The sequence below is a fragment of the Salmo trutta genome, chromosome 22 (genome assembly GCF_901001165.1).
Source record: "Salmo trutta chromosome 22, fSalTru1.1, whole genome shotgun sequence".
Lineage (NCBI taxonomy): Eukaryota > Metazoa > Chordata > Actinopteri > Salmoniformes > Salmonidae > Salmo > Salmo trutta.
Genome location: NC_042978.1, coordinates 7597449 through 7625443, shown reverse-complemented (window position 1 = coordinate 7625443; position 27995 = coordinate 7597449). Strand labels below are relative to the sequence as shown.

General features: G+C 41.9%; 1 protein-coding gene, 1 long non-coding RNA gene and 1 other non-coding gene across 4 annotated transcripts; 2 read left to right on the top strand and 1 right to left on the bottom strand.

Moving 5' to 3' along the window:
- Positions 1 to 57: 57 nt before the first annotated feature.
- LOC115157979 (uncharacterized) lies at positions 58 to 4533 on the bottom strand. Its single transcript, XR_003868594.1, has 2 exons — positions 4381 to 4533; positions 58 to 212 (listed from the first exon to the last, which is right to left on the bottom strand). It is a non-coding gene; the product is annotated as an uncharacterized LOC115157979 (long non-coding RNA).
- Positions 3741 to 27541, top strand: LOC115157978 (E3 ubiquitin-protein ligase UHRF1). 2 transcript variants are annotated; one of them, XM_029706389.1, is made up of 17 exons: positions 3741 to 3868; positions 9583 to 9745; positions 9848 to 10114; positions 10366 to 10526; positions 10995 to 11210; positions 11495 to 11610; positions 14263 to 14449; positions 15760 to 15883; positions 16411 to 16518; positions 16695 to 16799; positions 17100 to 17206; positions 17683 to 17845; positions 21937 to 22074; positions 23528 to 23654; positions 24204 to 24358; positions 26252 to 26350; positions 26460 to 27541. In XM_029706389.1, exons 2-17 carry the CDS (start codon positions 9593 to 9595, stop codon positions 26604 to 26606), a joined length of 2373 nt encoding a protein of 790 aa, XP_029562249.1. In that variant the 5' UTR covers positions 3741 to 3868; positions 9583 to 9592; the 3' UTR covers positions 26607 to 27541. The 2 variants fall into 2 exon arrangements, with proteins under 2 accessions (XP_029562249.1, XP_029562250.1); XM_029706390.1 differs by lacking the exon at positions 3741 to 3868 and adding an exon at positions 4522 to 4834.
- On the top strand, positions 17235 to 17372 carry LOC115159031 (small nucleolar RNA SNORA22). Its single transcript, XR_003868826.1, has one exon. It is a non-coding gene; the product is annotated as a small nucleolar RNA SNORA22 (small nucleolar RNA).
- Positions 27542 to 27995: the final 454 nt, after the last annotated feature.

The window sequence follows — 27995 nt, the reverse complement described above, 5'->3', positions numbered from 1 at the left end:
CCACTGAACATGTGTGTGAGCCATGCAACGCTTTTAGATAAACAACCATCAACTCGATCTGTCTCAACATTATTTTATTATTCATATTGAACATATGGAATATTACATTCTCAATCTGTCTTGTCTTTGTCTATTCCACCTGTAGACATGAAGCTGATGACTGTAGCTGCTGGTTCTGTTGCTTCTGGTGGGGTCTCACGCCCATTGGAACTCTGGAAAAGATAAAGAATTTATTGACTTTATCCATATTATCATGAAATGGGTCAATAACATAATCGACAATGATGCTCTTTTTTTCTTTTAGGCCATTATTTATTATCCACACCTGCAGGCTAGTAGTTGGAAACAAACAAGTGTCACATACTCAACAACTCTGTCCTCCTCTCCTTCATATGGAAACAATAATTCAGGCAGAGCAGGCCCAGTAGATGTGATCCGGTGACTAAATCCTTCCCCAATCTCTGTGGAGTCATTACTAAAAAAAACAACAACCAGGGTCTCTTTCACCAACATTTTCAATTGAAACTAACAGAAGCCTAATTCTTTTAGGCAGGGGGGAAACCCGCCCTGCCTCTACCATGGAAGGAGAAACACTGCTGATGAGATTCGTTGAGCAGTACTCCCTGTGACTGGACCGAAATACGTTACAACGAAAGCCAAGGAAGCAGGAGATAAGCAGAATGAAGGAATCAAAAACAGGACCAAAGATCCACAGCCCAATCAAGCTGATCTGGGAGCAAACAGAGCAGAAGCAGCCGCAAGTCCTCAATAGAGGATAAGCCAAACTGATCAAATCAAAATAAGAGGACCACAGCTACAACAATCACTTTTAACCCTCAGATATAGGAGTCAAATAGATTTTTCAAATACTTGTGCTACTTCATTTAGTTTGTCCAGTAAATTGTAAAGTACTGGAATGGTTACAACAAATCTCCAATTGCACATTTCAATCGCCCCTCAAAGTATTAGAAAATATTTGAGACGTATTTTGACCAAGGTCTGATAATCACTGCTTCATTCTTGTGCTTTAACATCCATTTAAGACATGGTAAAAATCCTGAGCGGGCACAAAATACGTGAGAATACCTGGGGGGTGGTCTGGAAGGGGGCTCTGTCAGGAAGTTAGCATTTTTCAAACACCTGAAACTGCTTTTTCCTGAGAATTTAGAGCCCTAATCATTATGCTTAAGTCAGTTAAAAAAATTAAAAAACTGCACTTCTAACTGTACCTTTTGAGCTGTCTGTATCCTCCTGATTGGTGGTTATTTTGTTAAAGAAACTAAACATGCTACTCTGCATCGCTGCAAAAAATGTAAAGGAATGTGAGTCTTATTAAATAATTGCTTGCTTTTTTTTAAGTCTACCAACCTTACCAGTAGGCATGCCAGCTAAGATAATTAGACAAGCTAGCTACTCTAACTTGATTGATAGCCTGCAATGGCTTCTTGGTAGCTAGTTGGGAGATCGGAGACATATCTTGGCTAGCTAAAGCCAACTTCATAAAATTGCTCGGTGGCTAATAGTATTACATAGAAACACCAGCCCAAAATTCAACAAAAAAAATAAGTAACGTTTATGGCAATGTCTGTGTATTTAGAAAAATATGTATTGGAGAAATAATAAACTTTCACAATTGGAGACCTAAAATCACAGTTTTTAATTTTGTGAATACAGGGGAAGTGTAAATAGGCGTCAGTCTACATAACTGTAGGGGAAGCACTGAATACATCTACACTCATAAAGCAGAGCGCTTCTGTTCATAGACCTTCTCTGACTTGCTGAATGAGTAATAATAATGTCACCATGATGAACTGCCATCTGGACACTGTTCCTCCATTACAGAGAGCACTCATTAGATTACGGACACGTGCGTGCGTGCGCATACAAACACACAAAATCTCAGGTCATAAAGGGGACTGGGAGGACACAAACAGTGGAGGAGATGGAGAGCAGCTCTCCCCAGCTGAGGTGACCAGAGGTCACACTTCTACACACGCAAATGTGAAAAGATAGACCACTTTGTCACTACATTTTCTGGAGAATGATATGCTTTCATTTGTGGCCTCCAGATAGAGAGGTGCAATCACAGTAATGAGGTTCCCATTCCTTTCAAAAACTTGGGATATTCCTCTGAAAAGCTCCCCAGTCCTTAATGATTACAAGCATACCCATTACATAATGCAGCCATTACTGTGCTTGAAAATATGGAGAGTGGTACTCAGTAATGTGTTGTATTAGATTTACCCCAAACATAACACTGTTTCAGGATGCATGTTTTGGAACATTTGTATTCTGTACAGGCTTCTTTATTTTGACTTTGTCAATTATGTTAGTATTGTGGAGTAACTACAGTTCTCCTTTCACAGCCACTTAACTTTAACTGTTTTAACAGTCACCTTTGGCCCCATGGTGAAATCCCTGAGCTGTTTACTTCCTTTCCGGCAACTGAGTTAGGAATAGACAATGAATATCAAACGGATATTCATTATCTGCTTTTTTTACCCATCTACCAACATGAGCCCTTCTTTGTGAGGCATTGGAAAACCTCCCTCGTCTTTGTTCAATCTGTTTTGAAATTCACTGCTTTTCTGAGGGACCTTACAATTATCTGTATGTACAGAGATGAGGTAGTCACTCAATCACGTTAAACACTATTGTTGCACACAGTGAGTCCATGCAACTTATTTTGTGACTTAAGAAAATACTTTGGACATTTTAGCTTTAAATGTTTTATTCATTTGAAACTATTTCTAAAAACATAAGTCCACTTTGACTTTATGGGGTATTGTGTGCAGGCCAGTGCCACATTTTTATTCAAGGGGTTTGAATACTTTCTGAAGGAACTGTGTACATTTATTTTGCCACGCTCATGCATTCAACGCTGGTGGTTTGGTCAGCATGTTAGGACTTGGGAGACAGGATACAAGTGGTTAGAAAGAGCTAATTATGTAATGCAGTGGTTAGTTAGAACAATGTAGAGCAGGATGCTGTCCTTTTAAAACATGGTGAATGGTTTTGGTGCTAGAGGCATAAAAATCAAGAATAAAACAGAAGGGGGAAAAAAGATCTTAGACTTTGTCCTGGTGGTACTTCCTTGCCACATTATTTGTCCTAGTAGTAGCCTATAACAAACACTCATCCCAATCGACATCAAATGTTAGTCTACAAACACTCATTCAGAAACATTGTAGGTAAAATAAATTATGGGATATGTAAACTGTCCAATTTGATTAGGCTTTTATCTCATAACGTCTTGTGAACTGTGTGAACAACAACTGACTACTTTGTTCACACTTGGCATGATATTCTCCCGCCAAACTGAACAACGAGACAGGAACACTGGACGCATAACATCACGCGTCAGCAGCACATGGCTGTAGCAATCCCTAACTAAGCAGCTTTCTATGAGAAAGGCTTCTATTCATTTTTTTTGTTAGATCTGACAAACGGCTATTTGGTTTCTGCTATCTATCGTTTGGTGTCCAACTCCGATCTGTGTTCTCTCAGGCATAATGTGGTGATAGAACTTTGTAAAACACAGTCCCGTTTCTGTCTTTGATTGTACTCCAATTTACATAATCTCGCGCCAAATTATCGGAAGACAAGAGACCCTAGTTTCGCGCGCTGAGGCTAAACTCCGGTCACAGTTTTGATTGACAGGCATTATAGCCCCTCAGAGAGCAACTCAGAAGTGGTAATAGCCAATAGTGAAACTAAGATTTTTTTGGGCAGGCGGGGAAACGCACTGTTGAAGATTCTTATTGATTCAGTCCCCCTAAAAGCAGTCTATACAGAGGAGTTGTGTACGGATTAAGTTTGACGGTTTACTAAACGTCATTTAATTATCTGCATTTGGAAGAAAAAACTGGTAATATAAATGTTTCTACTTTGACAAGTTTGATATTTTGAAAGTTGCTGGCTAGCTAACTGGCTGAAACTTGGCACAGTGAATAAGCTAGCTAACGTTAACTTTGCTAACATTTGGGAGGGTGAATTCGAAATATTCTAGTTAAACTTTGTAGAGGGAAATGAACGTTAACGTTACATGCTTCACATTACTCACTAGGTACGTGTCAGTGTGATCAATGTAATAGTATTTGATTTGGTTACCTAGCGAGCTACTTCAACTCCACAATTTATTAGATACTAACCTTCGTTATGTTGTAGCGTTATCTAGCCACTGTAGCTAGGCTAATGTAACGTGGTGTGCTGTCAATGTCGATTACCACATCCACCAGTAGTCTGATTTAATCAGGCTGTAAGTACCAATTGTGTAGAACAGCCTGATTAAATCTACTAAAACTATTGCCTGATAACGTAAATGTTCCCTACAAGCCAGAATTTTAAATAAAATCTATTTAAACGGCGCTCTAACGTTACCGGTTGTCTGTGCGGTTTCTCCTTCAGCTGCTCGAAATGAGACAAATATCAACTGGAAAGAAATCTTTATGCAACTTTTTAGAGAGCCTGTAGGTACAGTATATGGTTCGGCTTGGCACCGAGGTAGCCAGCAGTTCCGATCCGCTTGCTTACAGCAGTACTAGGGTCGGACAGGTTTCCTGTGTAGATAAGACACCACGGCGCCAGCAGCAAGATATGTCTTGGCTTGGAAAACATACCCCAATCCAGGGGTAATACATGCGTTGCACCCAGAATTGTTCCGTTATCCCAACTGTTGCACCGAGAAGATTGAAGGACCGCTTAAAAAAAAAGTCTGCCCACACTAGTTGCTGCTCAACTGCACTGAAAATTGGGGAGTTTTATTGGCTACCAACAGAATGGAGTAAGGACCAGGCTTTGAAAATTCAGCTGCGACTACATCGATTTGCATAAGGTCAATACTTTAACAAAATTTAAATTATGAAATGCTTACCTTGAACCCATGTTTGTCCTCTGTAGTTGAGTGCCTTTCTTTGCTGAAATCCGTACTTTTTATTTTTTTTCAATGAACGTTTATTGTTGTATCCCCTTTCCCAAACCAGCCGAGAAAGCAAATGGCACGCTTTCTTGAAGCGTACATAAAATTCCCTGGTTGAGATATTTAAATAGCTAGCTACTTAGAAATTGTTTCCCCAATGTTTTATTATTAATTTGTAGGTAGCTAGCTAACAAGTCAAAGTAAACTGGTTAAGTAGCTTGCTAACATAAGTACAGCCACTACAATGTGTATTCTGAGTGGAACATTTACTTTTTGGTTTAACAGCCACTCAATTTCTTATTTTTTTTACCAGACATAATTAAACGTATGAGCCTGCTTTCTAATGCTTGTAAAACAAGAAATGTATTTCTATTAAGAAGTAATGGGATGTATAGCTTAATTTCATGATTGTGACCTGCGCCTGTAAAGTTTTATCAATGTATTTAATGTTTTTATGTTACCCATTTTTTTTCTCCCCAATTTTGTGATATACAATTGGTAGTTAGTCTTGTTCCATCGCTGCAACTGCCCTACGGACTCGGGAGAAGCGAAGGTTGAGAGCCACGCGTCCTCAAACACGATCCGCACTGCTTCTTGACGCACTGCTCGCCTAATCCGGAGCCAGCCGCACTAATGTGTAGGAGGAAACACCGTCCAACTATCGACTGAGGTCAGCTTGCAGGCGCCCGTCCCGCCACAAGGAGTCGCTAGAGTGCTATGGGACAAGGAATCCCGGTCGGCCAAACCCTCCCCTAACAGCGCTGGGCCAATCACGGCAGGCTGTGACACAGCCTGGGATCGAACCCGGGGCTCTAGTGACGTCTCAAGCGCTGCAATGCAGTTAACACACAGACATGGACGCAGCGGTCTAAGGCACTGCAAGAGGAGTCACTACAGTCCCTGGTTCGAATCCAGGCTGTGTCACATCTGGCCGTAATTGGGAGTCCCATAGGGTGGCGCACAATTGGACCAGCGTCGTCTGGGGTAGGCCGTCTTTGTCAATAAGAATTTGTTCTTAACCGGCTTGCCTAGTTAAAGGTTACACTACACTGACCAAAACATTATTTTGTTGGCATTTACGCATGTCCCCATTACCAGTAAAACATAATCAATACCTATTTCTTTCACTTACTTGCTGTTTCGTTGTTCATTTCATTCTCAACCAGGATTTCTATGGAACACCGTTTGGGTCGTTGTGTGTCAAAAAATATACTATTTAACACTGTTTGACGTGTGAAATAATTTAATGCGTTCATAATTTTTTCCCGTAGTTATTAGTGTAATCAATCACTCATATTTCATGTCACAACGATTCATCATGCGTACGCTATGATGCTGGTAAAGTTGTCTCGCGCACCTACAGTGCTGGTCATAAAGAAAAAAGCTAGCTAGCTTATGGATGCAAACAATGTTCTTCCCCAAACATAGCAAAACGACAAAACGACAATTGATAGCTAGGTAACTATATAGCTAGGTGTCATCTAAAATAACCCTAATTTATAAGACAGTTCTTATTGGATTTAATGGCGGTCGGATTTGTGGTTTGCCTTCAAAATAAGTGTCATTTACAGCGATTCAAATGAATACAAATAGTAGAACTATGCCATAATTTTATTTTTGAAGGCAAACCACAAATTCCATTATTGCGCCTAATCCTTATTGTGGCTACATAACCTGGTTCGGTCGAGCCTCACTAGCCAGATGAAGCTAGCTGGCTGCTTATAACGTTAGCTTTGGGCAACTGGGTTAAGTAGCTGGCTAGCTATTTATTTTCATGAGCTGAAGTTCAATTTCAATAGGCGAACAATAATTGGCAACCTAGCTAATACTTACTCACAATGATTCCTAAATCATTGCTAAGAATAATGAAAATGACTGCAGTTTCTACTGGTCATTGTTTTCAGGCTGGTTGTATTGGTGCTAGCTAGGTACCCCAGAAGTTGTGGTCGAACAAATTATGCTTTATTGTGAACACATCGTTTGTGGCCAGTGTTTGCTTGTTTGCAGACTGTTTTGTACAGCTTTGACAGTGCTACTTTATCTTTTTTGACATGCGAAGACCCAAACGGCATTCCATAGTATGTATGTATGTCGTGAAGGTAATAACAGTGACTCTATGACTGTAACTCCGGTAGGGCAACATCGGAAAAATAGTGCACTTGGTAGTGTTAACCGGTGCTAGACCAGTCGGCGAAATCCAACATCACCCACGACGTTTGATTGTCAAGGGCAATGAATTCCATTATCTTAGCTTTAATGGATTTCGCCATTGAGTTGTCTCGCTGAAATTATGTTACTCTTTCAAATGACTGCTTGACTTGTTGACTGCTTGATCCACACAGCAGACATTGTGGGCTAGCTTAGGAATGCTGTGTTGCACGTATAGAGCAACATTTTACGTGGCGTCATTGTCATGAACCTACATTGTATAGGTATGCACGCCAGCTTTGACATCGATTTTGCACATCGCCGTTAAGCTAGACATCAGCCGATACCGATGTTGGCATTTTTAGCTAATATCTGCCGATTCCAATATATCCTGCATCACTACTTTTTATAGTTCAGGGCTCTACGCTGATGTCCATCTAAGTAGAAATGTAGAAGCATACAAATCATTCTAGGAGAACAATTGAAGTATTTCAGTGTTCAAATTATAAGAAATGACAAAGTTCATGTATACGTTTTTTGGAGTGATCCCTTCACAATGATTAGGTGAGCCAAATGTTCAGCTGTCGCTTTAAGGGATGGGCTGTTACAATGGTAATTTGGGCACGCACTTTATGTGATGGAAAATATTCTGACTGAGAACTCAAACTAACATTGAAAAACAACCTAGTTTGACTACCCTCCCACTGTCTGCCAAATTCTTTGCTCTTGTTTTCCTTAAGATGTCGGTGGGCGGCGCCGGGAGAATTAATGTTTTTGTTGTTGATCACGTCTCCGGTAAACACCGGCTTAGATCTTAAGTTTTGTACTATGAGATCATCAGCTAGTGTCACTTGTGAATTTTGAAGCATTTGTAATCAAAACAAGCGCAAAGGCTTCATAAAGGTCATGTTAACTGACTAATATCTCATAGAACAAAACCTATAAGATCTAAGCATGTGTTAACCTCGCACCTTATTTTCAACATTTATCCCAAAACCCCATTTCCTCATTCATTTACCCCATAGGAATGGCTGAACGAACCAGAGGTAATGCATTTCTGTTTTTTGGGACTACAAGCTGGTGAGGTCTTGGCAATTGCTGATCACCATTCTCAAAACTTGTCTTTGCACATCTCCCACTACGAGCGTTGCAGATTTTGTGCCGGTAAAATCAAACGTTTGAGCCATCCCAATATTTTCAAAGACTGGATCGGTAACCCTCAGATTGCGTCTCTGACCCATTAACATTAAACAGTGTCTATGATTGCTGTGCCCCGAGTAGGAAATGACATGGGGATTTTGTTTCCGATCTCAACTTGTCCTGGAAAGCTCAATCGGGGCCCGAAATTGTGTAGTGTACGCCGTACTTAGCTTATGTTGAAGTTTTGAGTCATGTTTAGGCAGGGCAAGCCTGTTTTGGTGATTTCAGGTATCATAAAAATCTGTCACAGTATGTTTTTAGATTCCTTCAGCAGTTTTTAAAAAAAATGTTTTTACCAGATTTAAGTACAGTACCATTTGGAAATGTTAATGTTCAATTTATATTCCTAAAACCTAAGTTAAATGATGCTGCTTCCCATTGACAAGACATTTAGACAAATAGCCCAATGTCAAAACAGTTTAACGTGTCCAAATCAATATGTAGAAAGTTTGATATATTGAAAACATAAAATGTACTATCTACACATACAGTACATATTTTTTTGACCTTAACTAAGCAAGTCGGTTAAGAACAAATTCTTATTTGCAATGACGGCCTCCCCCGGCCAAACCCTAACCCGGACGACGCTGGGCGACTTGTGCGCCGCATGGTCAATCCGACGTATGCATTGGCCGTGCAGAATTTATGGTGATACAGCCTCTGCAGAAGACAGGGCATCCATACGACTTGCGTTTTGCACAGCAGCGCCGTTGTCAAGGAAGTGAGTTTGTGTTTATGCTGACCTCCCGCCCCCACCTATCGTCAACCAAACATGTCAATGCGGAGCTATACGGAGCCCTCCGCATTAAGAAATCTGAGTGGCGCACAGAGATGTGGTACGCAGCTCAATTTGGCCTCTGCATGCCTCCGGAGGCTCCACAATTGTGTGTCATCCTCCATACGAAGCCATTTTTGGATCAAGCATAAATTGGCGGTTAAATGTGTTGAAACGGTGTGCTTAAAACATTGTCAGGAAGTGAAGCCACATTGTCTGTTGGATACAAGGATGGGGTTGCAATAGCTGCATTTAAAAGGGGTAGGAGTGGCTTAGTAATCCAGTTTCCAACACTGTATTCAAATCAGCATGGCATGTTTGTGTTTTGCCTTGTCATTGGGAATTGAAGTTACTTGGAAGTCTTTCTTTACTGACATTGATTATTAATCCACTTGATCAATGGTATTAATCAATAGCTGGCACAGTAATACAGTACTCAAAGGAAAGAAGTGGAGAAACATTGAGCAACACTGCTTTTTCAACTCGAGTGTATTAGATGCCATGCTGCTGTTAACCCACAGTTTGGCTTCCTTCTGCACAGGGCAGCTGCAATGTGGATTCAAGTGCGCACCATGGATGGCAAGGAGACTCATCGGATTGACTCACTGTCCAAGCTCACCAAGGTGGATGAGCTGCGCCTCAAGATCTCGGAGCTCTTCAAGGTTGAGCCAGAAAGACAGAGGCTTTTTTACCGGGGCAAGCAGGTGTGGCAGATGGCTACTTTTCTGTTGCGATTCAGTTACAACAGTGTTGCTGGGGTCCTTACTAATCATGTCTGAATGTATATGTTCTGTTTCTGATCCCAGATGGAGGACAGCCACACCATCTTTGATTACAACGTAGGGCTGAATGATATAGTGCAGCTGCTTGTTAGACAGGCTATGCCCCCTGCTGCTGTCCTCAAGAGCAAGGACAAAGAAGCCGAGCTGTCTGACTCTGACTCTGGCTGTGGCTCGGCACAGAGCGAGTCGGACAAGAGCTCGACCCACTCGGAGACAGAGGTGCAAGCAGCTGGCACCTCTGCCCAAACAGACACGCCAGACCTGGTCGACCCGGGATTTGGCTTTTACAAGGTAAACATGGAGCATCTCTACAAGGATGAATATTTTCTGTATTGGTATCATTTGATGGAGTGAAAGGATGCTTTAACTGGATAAATGTAAAATGGTAAATCTGCTTCAATATTGTGCAACCTTCTTGAATTGGCGTTGCTTCTATTGTATTCAGTTTTAATTTTAAATTGCAATACAGATTTTAAATCCGGGACAGTAGCATTGCATGGTTCACTTTACAATATCAACCTATTCTTTTTTTCCCCCTCCAGATTAACGAGTTTGTTGACGCCAGAGACTTGAACATGGGCGCCTGGTTTGAGGCCCAGATTGTGAACATTACGAAGACCACAAAGACACCTGGAGAGGAAGAGGGCTCTGACTCTAAACTCGGCGAAGAGGAAGTTATCCACTACCATGTCAAATATGAAGAGTGAGAACTTCCTCATGTATTCCATATTTTAAAGATCTGATTGGAGACATTATGCCTTATTGGTGACATTTGACACTTACCCTCAATGAACATGTATAGAAAAACGATTTAATATGTCCGTGTGGAAGGTGTTGCTGTCTGTGGATGAGCTGGACCAATGGGGGCATTGCTTTTTGGCGCCAGGGTGTCAATACCACAGGGTACCACTTGGTTTCCGTATCCGCGGCAGAGCTGCCACATTGTTTTGCTTGCAAGTGTAAGAACCGGAGGAACATTGAAATGAACGATGACTCGTATTACTTGTTTCCAGCAGTCAAGGCCCTCAGAATTCAAACACTTATTTGACCCGCTTCTCTTCTCTCCCGATATGTCAATCATCTTACAAAAGCCCCATTATGTAGGAAGCACCTGCTGTGTGTCTGAACTGAATACTGACACTGCCTATGTCTGTGTGGTCTCTCTCTCTAGCTACCCAGAGAACGGAGTGGTGCCTCTGCAGTCCAAGGATGTACGCCCACGCGCCCGCACAGTCTACCAGTGGCACCAGCTGGAGGCGGGCATGGTGGTCATGGTAAACTTCAACCCAGACGAACCCAAAGAGCGCGGCTACTGGTATGACGCCCAGATCCAGAAGAAGAGGGAGACACGCACTGTGCACGAGATCTACGCCAAAATACTGCTTGGGTAATATAATTGGTCCTGTTAGTCTCTGCTGTAAACCCCCCCCCCCCTTAAAGGGTCATACCAAGATGGTAATGGCATTAAAGGAGTTCAGTGACTCATCTGATTGAATGATGTGTTCTAATGATTTGTTGAAATTCATTGATTACTTGTTATACAGTATTGATACATCTACACAGTATGGTTTGTACTTTAGTATTATGTTAATGTCATAGTTTTGCCATTTGTATAACTGTTTTGCATATTAGGACCAGGAAGGGTATACCTAGAGTTCATGTTTATTTCAGGGTTGCCGGTGACTCCCTGAACGACTGTCGCATCATGTTTTTGACTGAGATCTACAAAATCGAGGAGCCTGGAGCCTTGGATGGATCCGGAGCAGGATCTGATAGCCCATTGAAAAGTAAGTTGGAGCTGTTTGCAGGGCTTTAAATAAAATGTCATTGGTAGCAATTTAAAGTTAGGAGCACAACAATTTAGGAGTACCAATTTAAAAATAAGAATTGATTGAGATACTGCCTGTATTGGGCCTATATGAATTCAAGCTACTTTTGAAGCCATAGAAAGGAATTATAATGCAAAAATGTTGCTACGAATACCTTTCATTGAGATAAACAAAGTACTTTGTGGAATGTTAGGTTCCTACAATGTGTAAAAAGCAGTATTTCCTATTGAGATGCATTCAATTGTTCACGGTCTCTAAATGTCAAGTTTGAGTGAAGACATGCAAGGGATCTGTCAGCTTGCTATGATCGTTAATCTCCTGAAAAGAAGCAATATCTGAATCCCAAATCACCCCCTTTCCCTTTCCCCTCAGCCTTCCATTTGCGCGTTCGATCGCACCTCCGCCATATGCACAAGTGTCCCAAAGCTGAGGGTGTAGGGGCTAATTAGACTCTCCAATAGCCACTTTGACCATGCCAGCAAGGCTGCAGGCTCCAGAGCGAAGTGCTATCCCAACATGCACTGCGACATGTTTTGGAGTTTGCGCAATTTCATACAGAATAATTGAGACATGCCCTAATTATGATGCGTGCGTTTGTCTGATTTCGAGGCTTGACACACAAAACAAATTTGTAATGTAATGTTTTAACTGTTGCTGAGGCTCTTGTAAAACGACATAATTCTGTTAATTGTAATTTCATGCTCATTATTTAAATGTGCAACATAAGTATGTTTATTACCTTTCTGTGCCCCCAAATGTTTGGCTATAAGCTAGCTAGCAAATTAGGTAACATGACTGGTATAAACAAATGGCTAATGGCCTGCGAATAGTCTTGAAACGCTGGTAATCTGGGTATAACTTTTGAACGGGTTGGGCTAGAAATGAGCTGTTTCCTCTCTAGTAATGGTACTCGTCTCATATGCATATATCAAATGTATTTATATAGCCCTTCTTAGATCAGCTGAAATCTCAAAGTGCTGTACAGAAACCCAGCCTAAAACCCCAAACAGCAAGCAATGCAGGTGTAGAAGCACGGTGGCTAGGAAAAACTTCCTAGAAAGGCCAAAACCTAGGAAGAAACCTAGAGAGGAACAAGGCTATGAGGGGTGGGCCAGTCCTCTTCTGGCTGTGCCGGGTGGAGATTATAACAGAACATGGCCAAAATGTTCAAATGTTCATAAATGACCAGCATGGTCAAATAATAATAATAATAATAATAATAATAATAATAATAATAATAATAATAATAATAATAATCACAGTAGTTGTCGAGGGTGCAACAAGTCAGCACCTCAAGAGTAAATGTCAGTTGGCTTTTCATAGCTGATCTTTGAGAGTATCTCTACCGCTCCTGCTGTCTCTAGAGTTGAAAACAGCAGGTCTGGGACAGGTAGCACGTCCGGTGAACAGGTCAGGGTTCCATAGTCGCAGGCTATTCGACTATGTTAGTCTTTGCCGCTCTGACATTGCTCGTCCATATATTTAAATATTCTTAATTCCTTTACTTAGATTTGTGTGTTGGGTATATATTGTGTAATTTGTTAGATATTACTTGTTAGATATTGCTGCACTGTCGGAACTAGAAGCACAAGCATTTCGCTACACCTGCAATAACATCTGCTAACCGTGTATGTGACCCAATAAAATTTGGTTTGAACCAAGACAGTCACGAATCTGCACTCACTTTTTATTCTAGGGCACTCAAACAAGCCTGGGCGTATTTTTCTTAGGCGCACTGGTGCTTAGGTTTAAAGAAGACAAAGGTTAAGAAAACAGAATTCTTATATCCCATAACTCTTTGCAACAATGGGGTAGTTAGCAACGCCGCTGGTCCCAGATTTGTGACAACGTTGTCTTAATCTGTATATTTTCTAACTAGACTGGTGCTCCCAAATTTGAATTCCAGGTCGCACAGCAAAATATTTAAGCGCATACGCTACCAAAATGGTTGCAGTTTAGAGCCCTGGTCGTTTGACTGCGTTTCATTTTTTTTTTGCAGGAAATTAACTCGTACACAGTAGGCTAGTTATTGGATAAGGCTCATCAGCCCAGCATATTAGCAATCTCTAAAGTTATTGTCTTAGATCTATTTCACCATTTTAGTGTCAAATATTGTATGTGATTAATTGACTTGCGCCCAATACACCAGTACAGACAATGATGCGCCATAGTTTGAATTTCATCACATACAGCCCACATCTCCAGTCTCTGTTACTTGTGTAGAGTCAGTGAATGCATTTATTGGACTGATTTTCATGAAGCATGAGAGTGCATGTAAAGCACCTGGAAAATTGTGAACATTTCCAAGACTCTGCAAGTAGGCTATAGTTTAACAGTGGTGTCAGATGTTAGAAAACGACAAGACGCTATTGTTACCATAGAAACTCTGGGATTAATGTAGACTAGGTTCATGATGCATAAGATGAATGTTAGTTGCCATGGCTGCACCCTAACCTCTTAGACTTAGTGGTTTACAAAGTACGTAACATATTTTGTATGCTTAATTGGATACATCTAGTACACTGGTGCAGTTCTTACAGTACGGGTTACAGTACCCGTTTTAACGTTAAATAAAAAGGCTGACGTTCTCTTTGATCCTGCTCTCTCCAGGGTCAAACGGACCCGAGTGCAAACACTGCAAAGATGACCCCAAGAAGAACTGCCGCTGGTGCAACTGCCATGTATGTGGCGTGAAGCAGGACCCGGACAAGCAGCTGCTGTGTGACGAGTGTGACATGGCATTCCACATCTACTGCCTCAACCCCCGACTGACCAGCCTCCCCGATGACGACGACTGGTCAGTATAGACCCATTTCCCTGCCGCGTCTTAAAGTTGCGCGCAGGTTCCGGTTTCAGAAAAAGCAGTGGATACGATCACATGCAACTTCAAAAGCGGCTTGTGCAAGTTAACACGTAATCAGATGGTTATCGTCTACGTCGCAATGTCATCAGATAATTTGATTTATTTAGCGAGCCGGCAAGGTAAAAATCACAAAGGGAGCTAGATAAAGCCAGAAGAATAATAAATGTGTTGAACAAAGCTATAGCCATCAGTCTTGGGGGTTTTCATGGTCGTCACTCACTCACTGTTAAAAGAACAATCAACTCAACAAATCTTTTGGTATTTGTTTCATTCGTCCACTGTTGATACAGTCCCAAAATGTTTGCCTGTCAGCAAATCAAGTTGTCAAGATGTAGAACTTTCAAAATGCTAATTCTCATAGCCACCGTGATGCCTTTTGCGTCATATGATGCAAAACTCCCCATACCGGCTGTATTTCTGCCTGCTTGAATGGCAATGGCTCAAATACAAATGAAAACATGAAATTACCCTGGGAATCGACAGAACATTGCTGAGAGAATCACAAAACTATATAACATTCAAAATGCATCATACAGAACTTTCATAATACCTGTCACAGTATCTTAAACTTGATTGCTGACGTGCAAAACATTTTTAGGGCCGTATCAACAGTGGACTAATGAAACCAAAAGCTGAAGAGTTTGAGTGGAATCTTTAAGTTTGTCATGCTCCCAACCTTAGCATAAGCGGTCCTGCTACAGAGCTTTTTGGTACCGTTCTTGACGTCTGTTTGTAAACACAAAAATTGATCTCTACTACAGTACAGTCTGGGCTGGTATTCTGTCCGTCTGGCCATTGCCAGCTTTTAGTGCTGCTTATATGATGGTCATAGTCATGCCAATGCGTCAGATGGCACTTCAACTGTTTCTAATTGGAGTTTGAGGTGAGAAAGTGATGGTTTCTTCAAGCTGCTTTGATTTGGCCATTTTGAGTCGAGCGTTATCAGCTTTCTATCGTGAGCACAAGTCATTGGTGTACTGTCCAAATGACTTTTTGTCAGAACACCCACGGATGCTTGTGTAGCTCTCCCTGGTCTCCATAGCTGTGCTACAGGGAAGTGTGGTCTGTTAGCTCCCCCAATGCAGAGGTATCTTCTCCCCTACATGTATTCAGCGAACCAGCACAACTCTTTCCCATGCCACTAACTCTTCACGTTTGTGATGCAGTGGTTTTGTACTGCATCACACGTTTTGGCTGTTCTGTTGCCTACTTGTTCTGATCTGTATTTATTTCAATACCTCTAGGTATTGTCCCGAGTGCCGCAACGATGCTAGTGAGGTGGTGCTAGCAGGAGAGAAACTCAAGGACAGCAAGAAGAAATCCAAGATGGCGTCCGCCAGCTCAACCAGCCAGAGGGACTGGGGAAAGGTAAGGGCATTTCGAAATGGTGCTGTGTGCGTACCTCTTAGTGGAAAAGTACATTGTCTGAATAACTGTACTTGCTTTCTAAATAGTAGGCATTTGGAGTATGTGGAAAAAATAAAATTTTATAGTATGTGAAATTATCAAAAATGTAGTATGCTTTAAATGCCAGGTGGTCATACACATTCCGGCTGTTCATCTAGTTGAATTCGTAGCACTCTCTTGAGGAAGAGTATCCTTATTTGAGACCAACGTGTCTGACAACACGTGAGGGGACACGCTGTGCCCAACTAGACAAATTACGGGAATCAACGCAATTGAGCATTAATGATGCATTCTCAGTAGGATGAGCTTAGTATGCTGATATTTGTTTTTACTAAACAGTGTTCTAAATAATTTTGTACAATGAGTATACAGTTTAAGTAGGCAAGCTAGATTTCAGACATGGCCACTGTCACACTTCTAAACTTGACATAGATTTGTTGTTAGTTGAGTACATTCTTGTGTTTTTACACTACCTCTTCTCCTATCAGGGCATGGCTTGTGTTGGCCGCAGCAAGCAGTGCACCATTGTCCCTTCCAACCACTACGGCCCAGTCCCTGGCGTCCCCGTCGGAAGTATTTGGAAGTTCAGGGTCCAGGTGAGTTGTCGCCTTTCTGCAGTAGGCTGAAAAGGAAAGCGATAACGGCAGGTTTTTTGGGGGGGATAATGTACCCCCAAAAATGAGAACATAATTTGACCAAAATAATTTTTCAATGACTAGGTCGTGGTAGGTTGTCTGCTGACATTTTCGCTCCTCTGTTTTTGTTTTGGCAGGTGAGTGAGTCTGGTTGCCACAGGCCACATGTTGCTGGGATCCACGGGAGGAGCAACGATGGAGCTTACTCCCTAGTGCTGGCTGGGGGCTATGAAGACGACCAGGTATGTAGACCATCTTCCGTATTGCACATCACAGGAGGCTGCTGAGGAGAGGACAGCTCATAATAATGGCGTGAATGGTATTAAACACATGGAAACATGCTCGGTAGACACCGTTCAATTTATTCCGTTCCAGCCTTTACTATGAACCCGGCTTCTCCAATTAAGGTGCCACCGGCCGCCTGTGGTGCACATGTACATCTATTACAAGCCCCCCTCCACGCCCAACATGGTAGCTGCAGGGTTGGAACACCGTAAGCGTGAAAGGTCACTGCGCTAATGCTGGTTTTCAATTGGTCCCAGGATGACGGCAATGAGTTCACCTACACCGGCTCTGGAGGGCGAGATCTGTCTGGCAACAAGAGGACAGCCGAACAGTCGTGTGATCAGAAGCTCACCAATATGAACAGGTTAGTGAGCGAAACGAATCAGATCTCTTTGCACAGAGAACACCCACGGATGCTTGTGTAGCTCTCCCTGGTCTCCATAGCTGTGCTACAGTGAAGTGTGGTCTGTTACCTCTGCATTGGGGGAGCTATCTTCTCTCCTACATGTATTCAGCAGACCAGCACAACTCTTTCCCAAGCCACTAACTTTGTGTATGGGTGATGTAGTAGTTTTGTATGAGGGGGAAATTGGTGATATGCAGATGGCTGGGCTTATTGGCTTTGCATGTCTATGCCTCTTTTGCGCACTGGTTTGTGACTGTTTTTAACAATCACTACTTGTTCTAACAATTCACCTTTTTTTATTGATTTGCTAGAACGCAATGATTGAAATGGCACACGTCTTATGTTTAAACTGTGAGTCTTTATTTGATGATTCACTGCAGTCCACAATTTGGTTCATTCAAATGAGACTCAATCTTAATTTGCCTGTGACTCAGGGCTCTGGCTCTGAACTGCAACGCATCGTTGAACGAGAAGGATGGGGCCACAGCAAAAGACTGGAAGGCAGGCAAGCCAGTCAGGGTGGTGCGCAGCTCCAAGGGCCGCAAACACAGCAAGTTCAGCCCGGAAGATGGCAATAGATACGACGGAATCTACAAGGTGGGAATTCATGTTTTTTAAAAATGTTTCATGTGAAATCCATTAGGCTTGGGCAGTATAACGGGGTATTTGGAGAAAACCACAGGATGGTTTGGCCGTCAACTAATTATTTGAAGTTAATACATTTTAATATTTGTAGCTACTTTATGTTAATACCTTGTGCAATACGTAGAGATGACGTAGGTTCGTTCTTAATTTCACCTGTCACATTACTTTACGATATGAAGCTTACCGTAGATCCCCAGAACAGTTTAGCCGGTAAAATGTTTGTAAATAGCACGGCGGGAGCTGGTCCATAGCGTTCTATAGCCATCGGCGAGTCTCTGTTGTGCGGCTACATGAGGTGAAGTTTCTTGAATTCAATTCACTACTAAATGTTTGCCGTCAGATGTCTTATGACTTTTTGCCTGAAGTCAGAGCTCTGGATTTCTTCCCTGTGCTTCCTGCTACTGTTCCCCCCCCCCCCCTTCAGAACAGCATACGTCACAACTTTATTCATTTGCACAATTTCTCATTCACTTTCACTTGTAAATGTCCACACTCACCGACAATTACATTTGGTAGCTACTAGCTTTGCTTTTATAACTGAGCTGGGTTTGAAATTAATTTGTTAGCTAAATGCTAACAAGCAAAAACTAACGGCGGCTGTGATTTCACTATTTGTTGGTAATTTTGTTAGCATTCAGGTAAGAGTCCCAATGGTCTTTTTTAGCACCCCCTTGTGTGCTATGCTGGTAATACCGTGAATTCCTGGGATGAGAAAAGTACTAAATGAAAATCAAATAATGTTGTCACATGCGCCGAATACAACAGGTGTAGGTAGACCTTACAGTGAAACGCTTACTTACAAGCCCTTAACCAACAATGCAGTTAAGAAAAATACCCCCCAAAATAAGAAATAAAAGTAACAAATAATTCAAGAGCAGCGGTAAAATAACAATAGTAAGGTTATATACAGGAGGTTCCGGTACAGAGTCAATGTGCGGGGGCACCGGTTAGTCGAGGTAATTGATGTAATATGTACAGGTAGGTAGAGTTATTAAAGTGACTGCATAGATAATAAGAGTAACAAGTGTAAAAGAGGGGGTGGGGCAATGCAAATAGTCTGGGTAGCCATTTGATGTTCAGGAGTCTTATGGCTTGGGGGTAGAAGCTGTTTAGAAGCCTCTTGAACCTAGACTTGGTGCTCCGGTACCGCTTGCCATGCGATAGCAGAGAGAACAGTCTATAACTAGGGTATCTAGAGTCTTTGACAATTTTTAGGGCTTTACTCTGACACCGCCTGGTATAGAGGTCGTGTATGGCAGGAAGCTTGGCCCCAGTACTGTACTGGGCAGTACACACCCCTCTGTAGTGCTTTGTGGTCAGAGGCAGAGCAGTTGCCATACCAGGCAGTGATGCAACCCGTCAGGATGCTCTCGATGGTGCAGCTGTAGAACCTTGTGAGAATCTGAGGACCCATGCCAAATCTTTTCAGTCTCCTGAGGGGGAATAGGCTTTGTCGTGCCCTCTTCACGACTGTCTTGGTGTGCTTGGACCATGTTAGTTTGTTGGTGATGTCGACACCAAGGAACTTGAATCTCTCAACCTGCTCCACTACAGCCCTGTTGATGTGAATGAGGGCATGCTTGGTCCTCCTTTTCCTGTAGTCCACAATCATCTCCTCTGTCTTGATCACGTTGGAGAGGTTGTTGTCCTTGCACCACACGGTCAGGTCTCTGACCTCCCTATAGACTGTCTCGTCAGTGATCAGGCCTACCGCTGTTGTGTCATCGGCAAACTTAACGATGGTGTTGGAGTCATGCCTGGCCGTGCAGTCATGAGTGAACGGGGAGTACAGGAGGGGACTGAGCATGCACCCCCGAGGGGCCTGTGTGTTGAGGATCAGCGTGGCGGATGTACAACCTACTCTTACCACCTGGGGGGCGGCCCGTCAGGAAGTCCAGGATCCAGTTGCAGAGGGAGGTGTTTAGTCCCTGCGTCCTTAACTTATTGATGAGCTTTGAGGGCACTATGATGTTGAATGCTGAGCTGTAGTCAATGAATAGCATTCTCACATAGGTGTTTGTTTTTGTCCAGGTGGGAAAGGGCAGTGTGGAGTGCAATAGAGATTGCATCATCTGTGGATCTGTTGGGGTGGTATGCAAATTGGAGTGGGTCTAGGGTTTCTGGGGTAATGGTGTTGATGTGAGCCATGACCAGCCTTTCAAAGCACGTCATTGCTACAGACGTGAGTGCTGCTGGTTGGTAGTCATTTTGACGGGTTACCTTTAGTATTTTTCAGCACAGGGACTGTTGGTCTGCTGGAAACATGTTGGTATTACAGACTCAAGACGGGGAGAGGTTGAAATTATCAGTGAAGACACTTGCCAGGTTGTCAACGGATGCTCGGAGTACATGTCCTGGTAATCAGTTGACCTGTTTAAAGGTGTTACTCACCACGGCTGCGGGCAGCGTGATCACACAGTCGTCCGGAACAGCTGTTGCTCTCATGCATGTTTCAGTGTTACTTGCCTCAACACGAGCATAGAAGTAATTTAGCTCGTCTGGTAGGCTCGTGTCACTGGGAAGCTCTCGGCTGTGCTTCCCTTTGTAGTCTGTAATAGTTTGCAAGCCCTGCCACATCCGATGAGCATCGGAGCAAGTGAAGTATGATAGAATCTTAGTCCTGTATTGATGCATTGCCTGTTTGATGGTTAGTCGGAGGGCATAGCGGGATTTTTTTCAGAGTCCGGGTTAGCGACAACTCTACCCTTTTAGCTCAGTGCGGATGTTGCCTGTAATCCATGGCTTCTGGTTGGTGTATGTACGTACAGTCACTGTGGATGACGTCATCGATGCACTTATTGATGAAGCCAATGACTGTGGTTTACTCCTCAATGCCATTGGACGAATCCCAGAACATATTCCAGTCTGCGCTAGCAAAGCAGTCCTGTAGCTTACCATCTGCTTCATCTGACCACTTTTTTTGTATTGACAGTCACTGGTGCTTCCTGCTTTAATTTTTGCTTGTAAGCAGGAATCAGGAGGATAGAATTATGGTCAGATTTGCCAAATGGAGGGAGAGCTTTGTACATGTATGTGTGTGGAGTAAAGGTGGTCTAGAGTTTTCTTTTTTTTCTCTTCTCTTTTCCCCCTCATGCTAGTAGAAATGAGGTAAAACGTATTTAAGTTTCCTTGTATTAAAGTCCACGGCCACTAGGAGCGCCACCTGGATGAGCGTTTTACTGTTTGATTATGTCCGTATACAGCTCATTGAGTGCAGTCTTAGTTCCAGCATCGGTTTGTGGTGGTAAATAACAGCTATGAGAATTATAGATAAACTATCTTGGTAAATAGTGTGGTTTACAGCTTATCACGAGATACTCTACCTCAGGCGAGCAAAACCTTGAGACTTCCTTAGATATCGTGCGCCAGCTTTTGTTTACAAATATACATTAACCGCCACCCTTTGTCTTACCAGAAGCTGCTGTTCTATCCTGACGATTTTAATTTTTTTATTTAAAAAAAATATTAATAAAATGAGCCTTTATTTAACTAGGCAAGTCAGTTAAGAACAAAGTCTGATTTTCAATTGACAGCCTACACCGGCTAAACCCGGACAACGCTGGGCCAATTGTGCGCTGATCTATGGGACTCCCAATCACTGCCGGGTGTGATACAGCCTGGATTCGAACCAAGGTGTCTGTAATGACGCCTCTAGCACTGAGATGCAGTGCCTTAGACCACAGCGCCACTCAGGAGCACAATAGTGTATAATCCGCCAGCTGTATGTTATTCATGTTCGTCCTCTTTAGTAATCGCTGTTCAGATGTCCAGAAGCTCTTTTCGGTCATAAGAGACGGTAGCAGCAACCTTATGTACAAAATAGCACGGTTGGTTAAGGGCCCATAAATTGGCAGCCATGCCCTCCGGCGCCATGGGATACCGTCCAAGCCTAGGTTCCATATGATCCTCTGTAATGTAACCATATTAGCAATTTACAAGCCTATTTCCATTATGTCTTGTCTCTATTAGTCACATATTAATACCAAGTGTAAATGGAATCTCCGTTCCATGCTGACTAAACAAAATGCCTGTCTCTTTTCCAGGTGGTGAAATACTGGCCAGAGAAGGGCAAGTCTGGCTTCCTCGTCTGGAGGTATCTGCTTAAACGAAATGACGACGAGCCAGCGCCATGGACCCGGGACGGCAAGGAACGCATCAAGAAACTGGGACTCACCATGCAGGTAAAGCGACATGGATCATCCATTAAAATGTCCATTATGAAGCTTTTTGGCGACCTGACACAATTTACATAGAAATGTGAGTTATAGATCTCATTGACAGCAAGTCTTAATAAAAATATTTAAAGCATGTCTTTCGGTTTTGTACACCTGCTGAAAAATATGATATTTGGCTTTTTTGAAGAGACATCACAATACTTAGGTGCTGATGTGATTTGGTGTTCAAAACATTTATTAGGTATGCACCTCTTAGTACCAGGTCGGAACCCCCCCCTTGCCTCCAGCCTGAATTCTTCAGGGCATTTCGGAAGGTGTTGGGAATGTTCCACAGGGATATTGGTCCATGCTGATGCTATGGCATCGCACAGTTGCTGCAAATTGAACGGCGGTACAGGCATGCTGTGAACATCTCATCTCAAAGATACTCTATTGGGTTGGAGGTCTGGGGACTGCACAGGCCACTTAAGTAAACTGAACTCGCGGTCATGTTCCAGCTCCTCAATTGTCCAGTGTTGGTGATTGTGTGCCCACTGGAGCCGTTTTTAGTTTTTATCTAATAGGAGTAGAACCCGTTGTGGTCTTCTGCTGCAATAGCCCATCCGTGACAAGGATCAGGTTGCGTGTTCCAAGATGCTCTTTTGCACAGCACTGTTGTACTGGGCCGTTATTTGTTGGCTTGTGGCCCGCCTGTTAACTTGCACCACTTTTGCAATTCTCCTTCGACCGCGCTCATCAACGATCTGTTTTTGCTCACAGGACTACTGCTGACTGGCGTTTTTTTTTTTTTTTTTTCATCGCACCATTCATCGGTAAACCTTAGCTACTGTCGTGCGTGAAAAGCCCAGGAGGGTGGCCATTTCTGAGATGCTGGATCTGGTGCACCTGGCACAATGATCATATCACGCTCAGTCTCTTAGGTCACTCGTTTTGTCCACTCTTGCGTTTTAATCGAACAGTAACTGAATGCCTCTGCATGCTTTGTAGCAAGACATGGTGGTCACGCGACTGTCTGTAGGAGTGCTCAATTGAACGGGGTGGTGTATGTCTGCTGCAGAGAATTACTTTTGACCAGTCATGGTAATAAAAGTACTGAACGTGTTAGCTAACTATTTAAAAAGATGGCGAACAAGCTACAGGATGAGAGAATTTTGATGCAGAGATAGCAAGGTAGCGTTAGCTAGCGCTAGTTGGCTATTTATTTTTTACGAATTGGTACTTGAAGTCAAATATCAATATCGTCATAACTATAATTTCATAGAATTTAAATATTTGTTATAATAATGTTGTTTATCCCAACTACACAACGGTTTAGATTGTACCATGATTCACATACATTTCTTGTTATGTGACTAACTGAAATTAGGTGAACATGAGTTTTTTTGCAACCAGGTATTAACTGTAGCTCAGGTGATTATGCAGTTTAAGCTCTTGTTTTGAGGAATATGTTTGGTTTCAGTATCCAGAAGGCTATCTGGAAGCGCAGGCTGCCAAGGAGAAGGAGAAGGAGAACAAGGAGAAGGAGAACGAGGAGGTAACTGAAACACCCACCAAAGGGAAGCGGAAAAGAAAGTCTCAGTCTAATGGTGAGTGACTTCTTCAAAGTAGATCTAGAATTATCTTTAACCACACAAGACACTGGTAGATTTCAGATTTCCAACTCAGAATACAGCTGCAAATGTTTTAAGATAATTTAACAGGCTATCCTGTGTTAATACATTTACATTTTAGTCATTTAGCAGACGCTCTTATCCAGAGCGACTTACAGTAGTGAATGCATATATTTAATACTTTTTTTTCTTTCTCCGTACTGGTCCCCCGTGGGAATCGATAGGTAGAGAATAAGAGTAGCTAGTAGGGTAAGAAATGGGGAATCCTATGCGTTTGAGTCAATGCGAACTATTATCAATAAATAAATAATAAATTATAAGTTTAAAAAAAACAGCAAGCTTACGGCGGTACAGGCACGCTGTGAACATCTCATCTCAAAGATACTCTATTGGGTTGGAGGTCTGGGGACTGCACAGGCCACTTAAGTAAACTGAACTCGTGGTCATGTTCCAGGCAACTTTTTTCCACTCCTCAATCGGACTTCAATTGTCTGCTGACACACTGCAGTGGTCTTTTTGTTGCAGAAGCTGAAGAGAAGTCATCGCCAGCCAAGGGCACTCCCAAGAAGATGAAGTTGGAGGCTTACAAACTGACCAAAGAACAGAAGGCCTGGATCAAGGACGATGAGCACAACAGGAAGGTGTGGGACGAAGCCATGGAGTCTCTGGCCCTTGGCCCGGTAAGAAAAGCCGTTCCAGATTTCACATTATTGGAATTTATGCCAATGCAAAGCCAATTGGTCTTTGTTGTGACCATCTGAACTAGGGTTATCACGATACCTGTACCACAATACTACTAGACCTGATTTTCCTTAACAAAGCAATCTAAGCTCTTATGTTCCTTTTTATAAAAAAAATACATTTTATGTAAAATATTGTGTGCTCTAGCTTGCGAAATAAACACGTGACTGGGTGATAACAAGGCAGTTTTTTTCCATCGTTAGGACTGTTCCTCAAGTAATTAAGTCTGCTTTATTTCCTTTTCTTCCTAGTATTGCGATACTGATATCCGTAGAACCCTAATCTGAACCTTAGAATGCAGCCAGCATTGGTGTTGTAATGCTGGTTCTTTTGATTATCTTCACCACTACACCAATATAAGCTTAGGTGGTGTATTAAATCATGCAGGTAAAGCGACATGGATCATCCTGTAAATTTTCTATGCTTACCATTAAGTTACATTTGTCTTTCTGTTTTGTACACAAGCTGAAATACAATAACTTTGGTTATGGAAAATATATTTCACAGCAGTTTAGATATGGTGTACAATGATTCTCTACACCAGGGGTGTCCAACCTTGTTTTTTTAATTTTTTTATAATGGTTAATTATCAATATTTGGCCTGACAGGCCCCATAATTTTCTTGTTTTTATATTTTGTGGTTTGGGATAAACATTTTACTCAGTTATTCATAGAGGAACAACAAATGGATGTTTTGAGTCCATGTCAAATGCTTAAATCACATCAAATGACAATTTGAGGTCTGTAAAAACAAATAAATTTGGCTTTGCGTAATTCCCCTTTAAGTGCGAATCTAGAAAGAGAGGAATGTGTCGGTTTTGTGATGTTTCTGTTGGGCCTACTGCTGCATCGCGTCATGGCAGAGTTTGTAAAACAATGGCCGCCCAGTTGATACAAATAATCATAATATAGTTCTCAGGTAAGCCTACTCTGCAGTTAAAATTTAATTGGGGCTCTCAAGTGGCGCAGAGGTCTAAGATACTGCATCTCAGTGCTAGAGGCGTCACTACAGACACCTTGGTTCGAATCCAGGCTGTATCACAACCGGCCGTGATTGGGAGTCCCATAGATCGGCGCACAATTGGCCCAGCGTCGTCCGGGTTTAGCTGGAGTAGGCCATCATTGTAAATAAATTTGTTCTTAACTGACTTGCCATATTTAAATAAAGGTAAAATATAAAAGTTTTGGGAAAGTTTGTCTGCCCACAAGACTGTTATCATTAGCATTGCTAACTGGCTACATAAGGAGTGGTAAACAAACGCGCGCACCAAACAGACATGCAGATACTGTTGCGTTTAGCTTTTTTAAGCAAATAATGGCTAACCAGGGGTGGGATAATGTCAATGTGGATATGTTTGGAAAGTAGCCGTGTGGCTCAGTTGGTAGAGCATGGTGTTTGCAATGCCAGGGTTGTGGGTTCGATTTCCACGGGGGACCAGTACGGAGAAAAAATGTATGAAATATATGCATTCACTACTGTAAGTTGCTCTGGATAAGAGTGTCTGCTAAATGACTAAAATCTAAATCTAATCTAAAATCTTTGTGTATATGACAGTTAGATGGAACAAAATGGGGGAGAAAAATTCATGTACTTTCAGAAATGCTTGGTGAGGTAGTCAAAGGTGGATCTACCTGTTGGAGACCCCTGCTCTCTACATTATACTTGCTTGTTTTGTTACAAACTGAAATTAGGCTAACTTAGAATTTTAGCAACCAGGAGGAAATGGCATGCATTAAAATACTTTTTTGTTTTTCAGCTTCTGAATGTCTCAATCTCCTCACTTACTATGGTTTGGGTACTAGGTACTTAACAGTTATTTTTGCATTTCCAGAAATTCCTGAACAAAGTTGAGGAGGTTTTCTTGTGTATATGCTGCCAAGAAGTGGTATTTCAACCTATCACCACTGAGTGCCAACACAATGTCTGCAGGGTAAGTTGATCTTTGCTAGCCTTGCACTGAGATTTTTCCTTTCCATCCATTAAGAGCAATACATATTTAGTAAGAGGTATTGAAAGGTGCATTGTTTTATTTATTTTAGGAATGCCTTCAGCGGTCTTTCAAGGCAGAGGTGTACTCTTGCCCAGCATGCAGGCACGATCTGGGCAAAAACAACCCAATGAGTGTCAACAAACCCCTCCAAGCCATTCTCAACCAGTTCTTCCCAGGATACAGCAGTGGACGGTGATAACTCGTTCCAGCTGCTTGACCAGCATGGAGACCACATGAACTATGAGGGCAGTTAAGCAGTACAGGCAAAAAAAATAACTTTTCTTAATATAATTAGCAAATGTATTACGCTGTCTGTTTGGTCGCTGAAATGCCATCCCATCTTCTCCGGTCCTATTTGTAATGAACTGTAGCTATGAAACTGCCTTGATCAAATATATCTAACGTTCTTCTGTTAACAATGCATTTTAACTTGACTTGCCAAAATCAATACACAAGTTTAATTCCTTCAAGCACATTGTTTTAAGATGTATACGATATGGGTACTTCGTAGAACATTTTGTAATAATGTTAATCAATTGCATACATTTGTATTTAGAAAACACTCCCTTTATAGAATGTTTATTTTATATTCTGTTATGTCCAATAGTACTGTTCCTAGCTCATGTATTTCATAAGCGAAGCACAACTGATAAATCCGTTACAACCCTGTTTTGAGAAAATGTCCTCCATATTCTGGGCTTGAGTTAATGTCCTGATTTTTAGATTGTGCCTGCCATCGCTCAATGGCTTGTTTTACATGTAGCCACTGCTTTACTGTCTAATGTAGCATCGTGTGTTGCTGCATCCATAACAACTTGTGCTTCAGTACATGAATGTGGGCTATAATAGAAGGAATGATGGGTTTGGATTTGATATTGAACCTTTAAGTAATTTTATTTTCTATAGAAATTATTTAGTTGGGGTGGATGTGATCATTTTGTGTTTAATTAACATTCCAGTAATGTACGTACTTTAAAATGTATGTGTTTACTCTTTCTGAAACCTTTTTTCGTTTATTTTACCATGTGTAATCTGATGGAGTTGCTGAACATTTGACTTAAATTTGAGCAGAGCAAAAATACTCCCCAGAAACGTATACCTTTCGCTAATCTATAAAATGGCAGATTTTTCTATTTTGTAGTAATTATTTCCTAATTGTAAAATGTATTTCACCTTAACCCTTTAACTGCGGTCTAAACACACGTTTTCCATCTGAACAAACCCAAAGATGTAAAACCTGTAACCATTGTAGGGTTGCGCACAATTCACCGTTTAGGTGTGCCACAACCTTTTGATTCATGGCAGGGCTATGGAAAACATCTAGCTCTGTTGAACTAGTGGTTCAACAGAAAAATATTTAAGATCCAGAAATGGCATTTAGCTCAATTTCAAATTTCTGCTTATGTTTTATTGCAAAATGAATGCCAGTAGCTGCAGATGTTAGTAATAGCTCAAATATTTACAACATTTGCATAGACTGGAAATGTATATTTTAAATTTTTTTATATTTTTTAGCACATGTTTTAGTAGTTTGTAGTTTTTGAAGTAACTTGCTTGCACATGGTTTCCCAAGTGCAGAATTTTC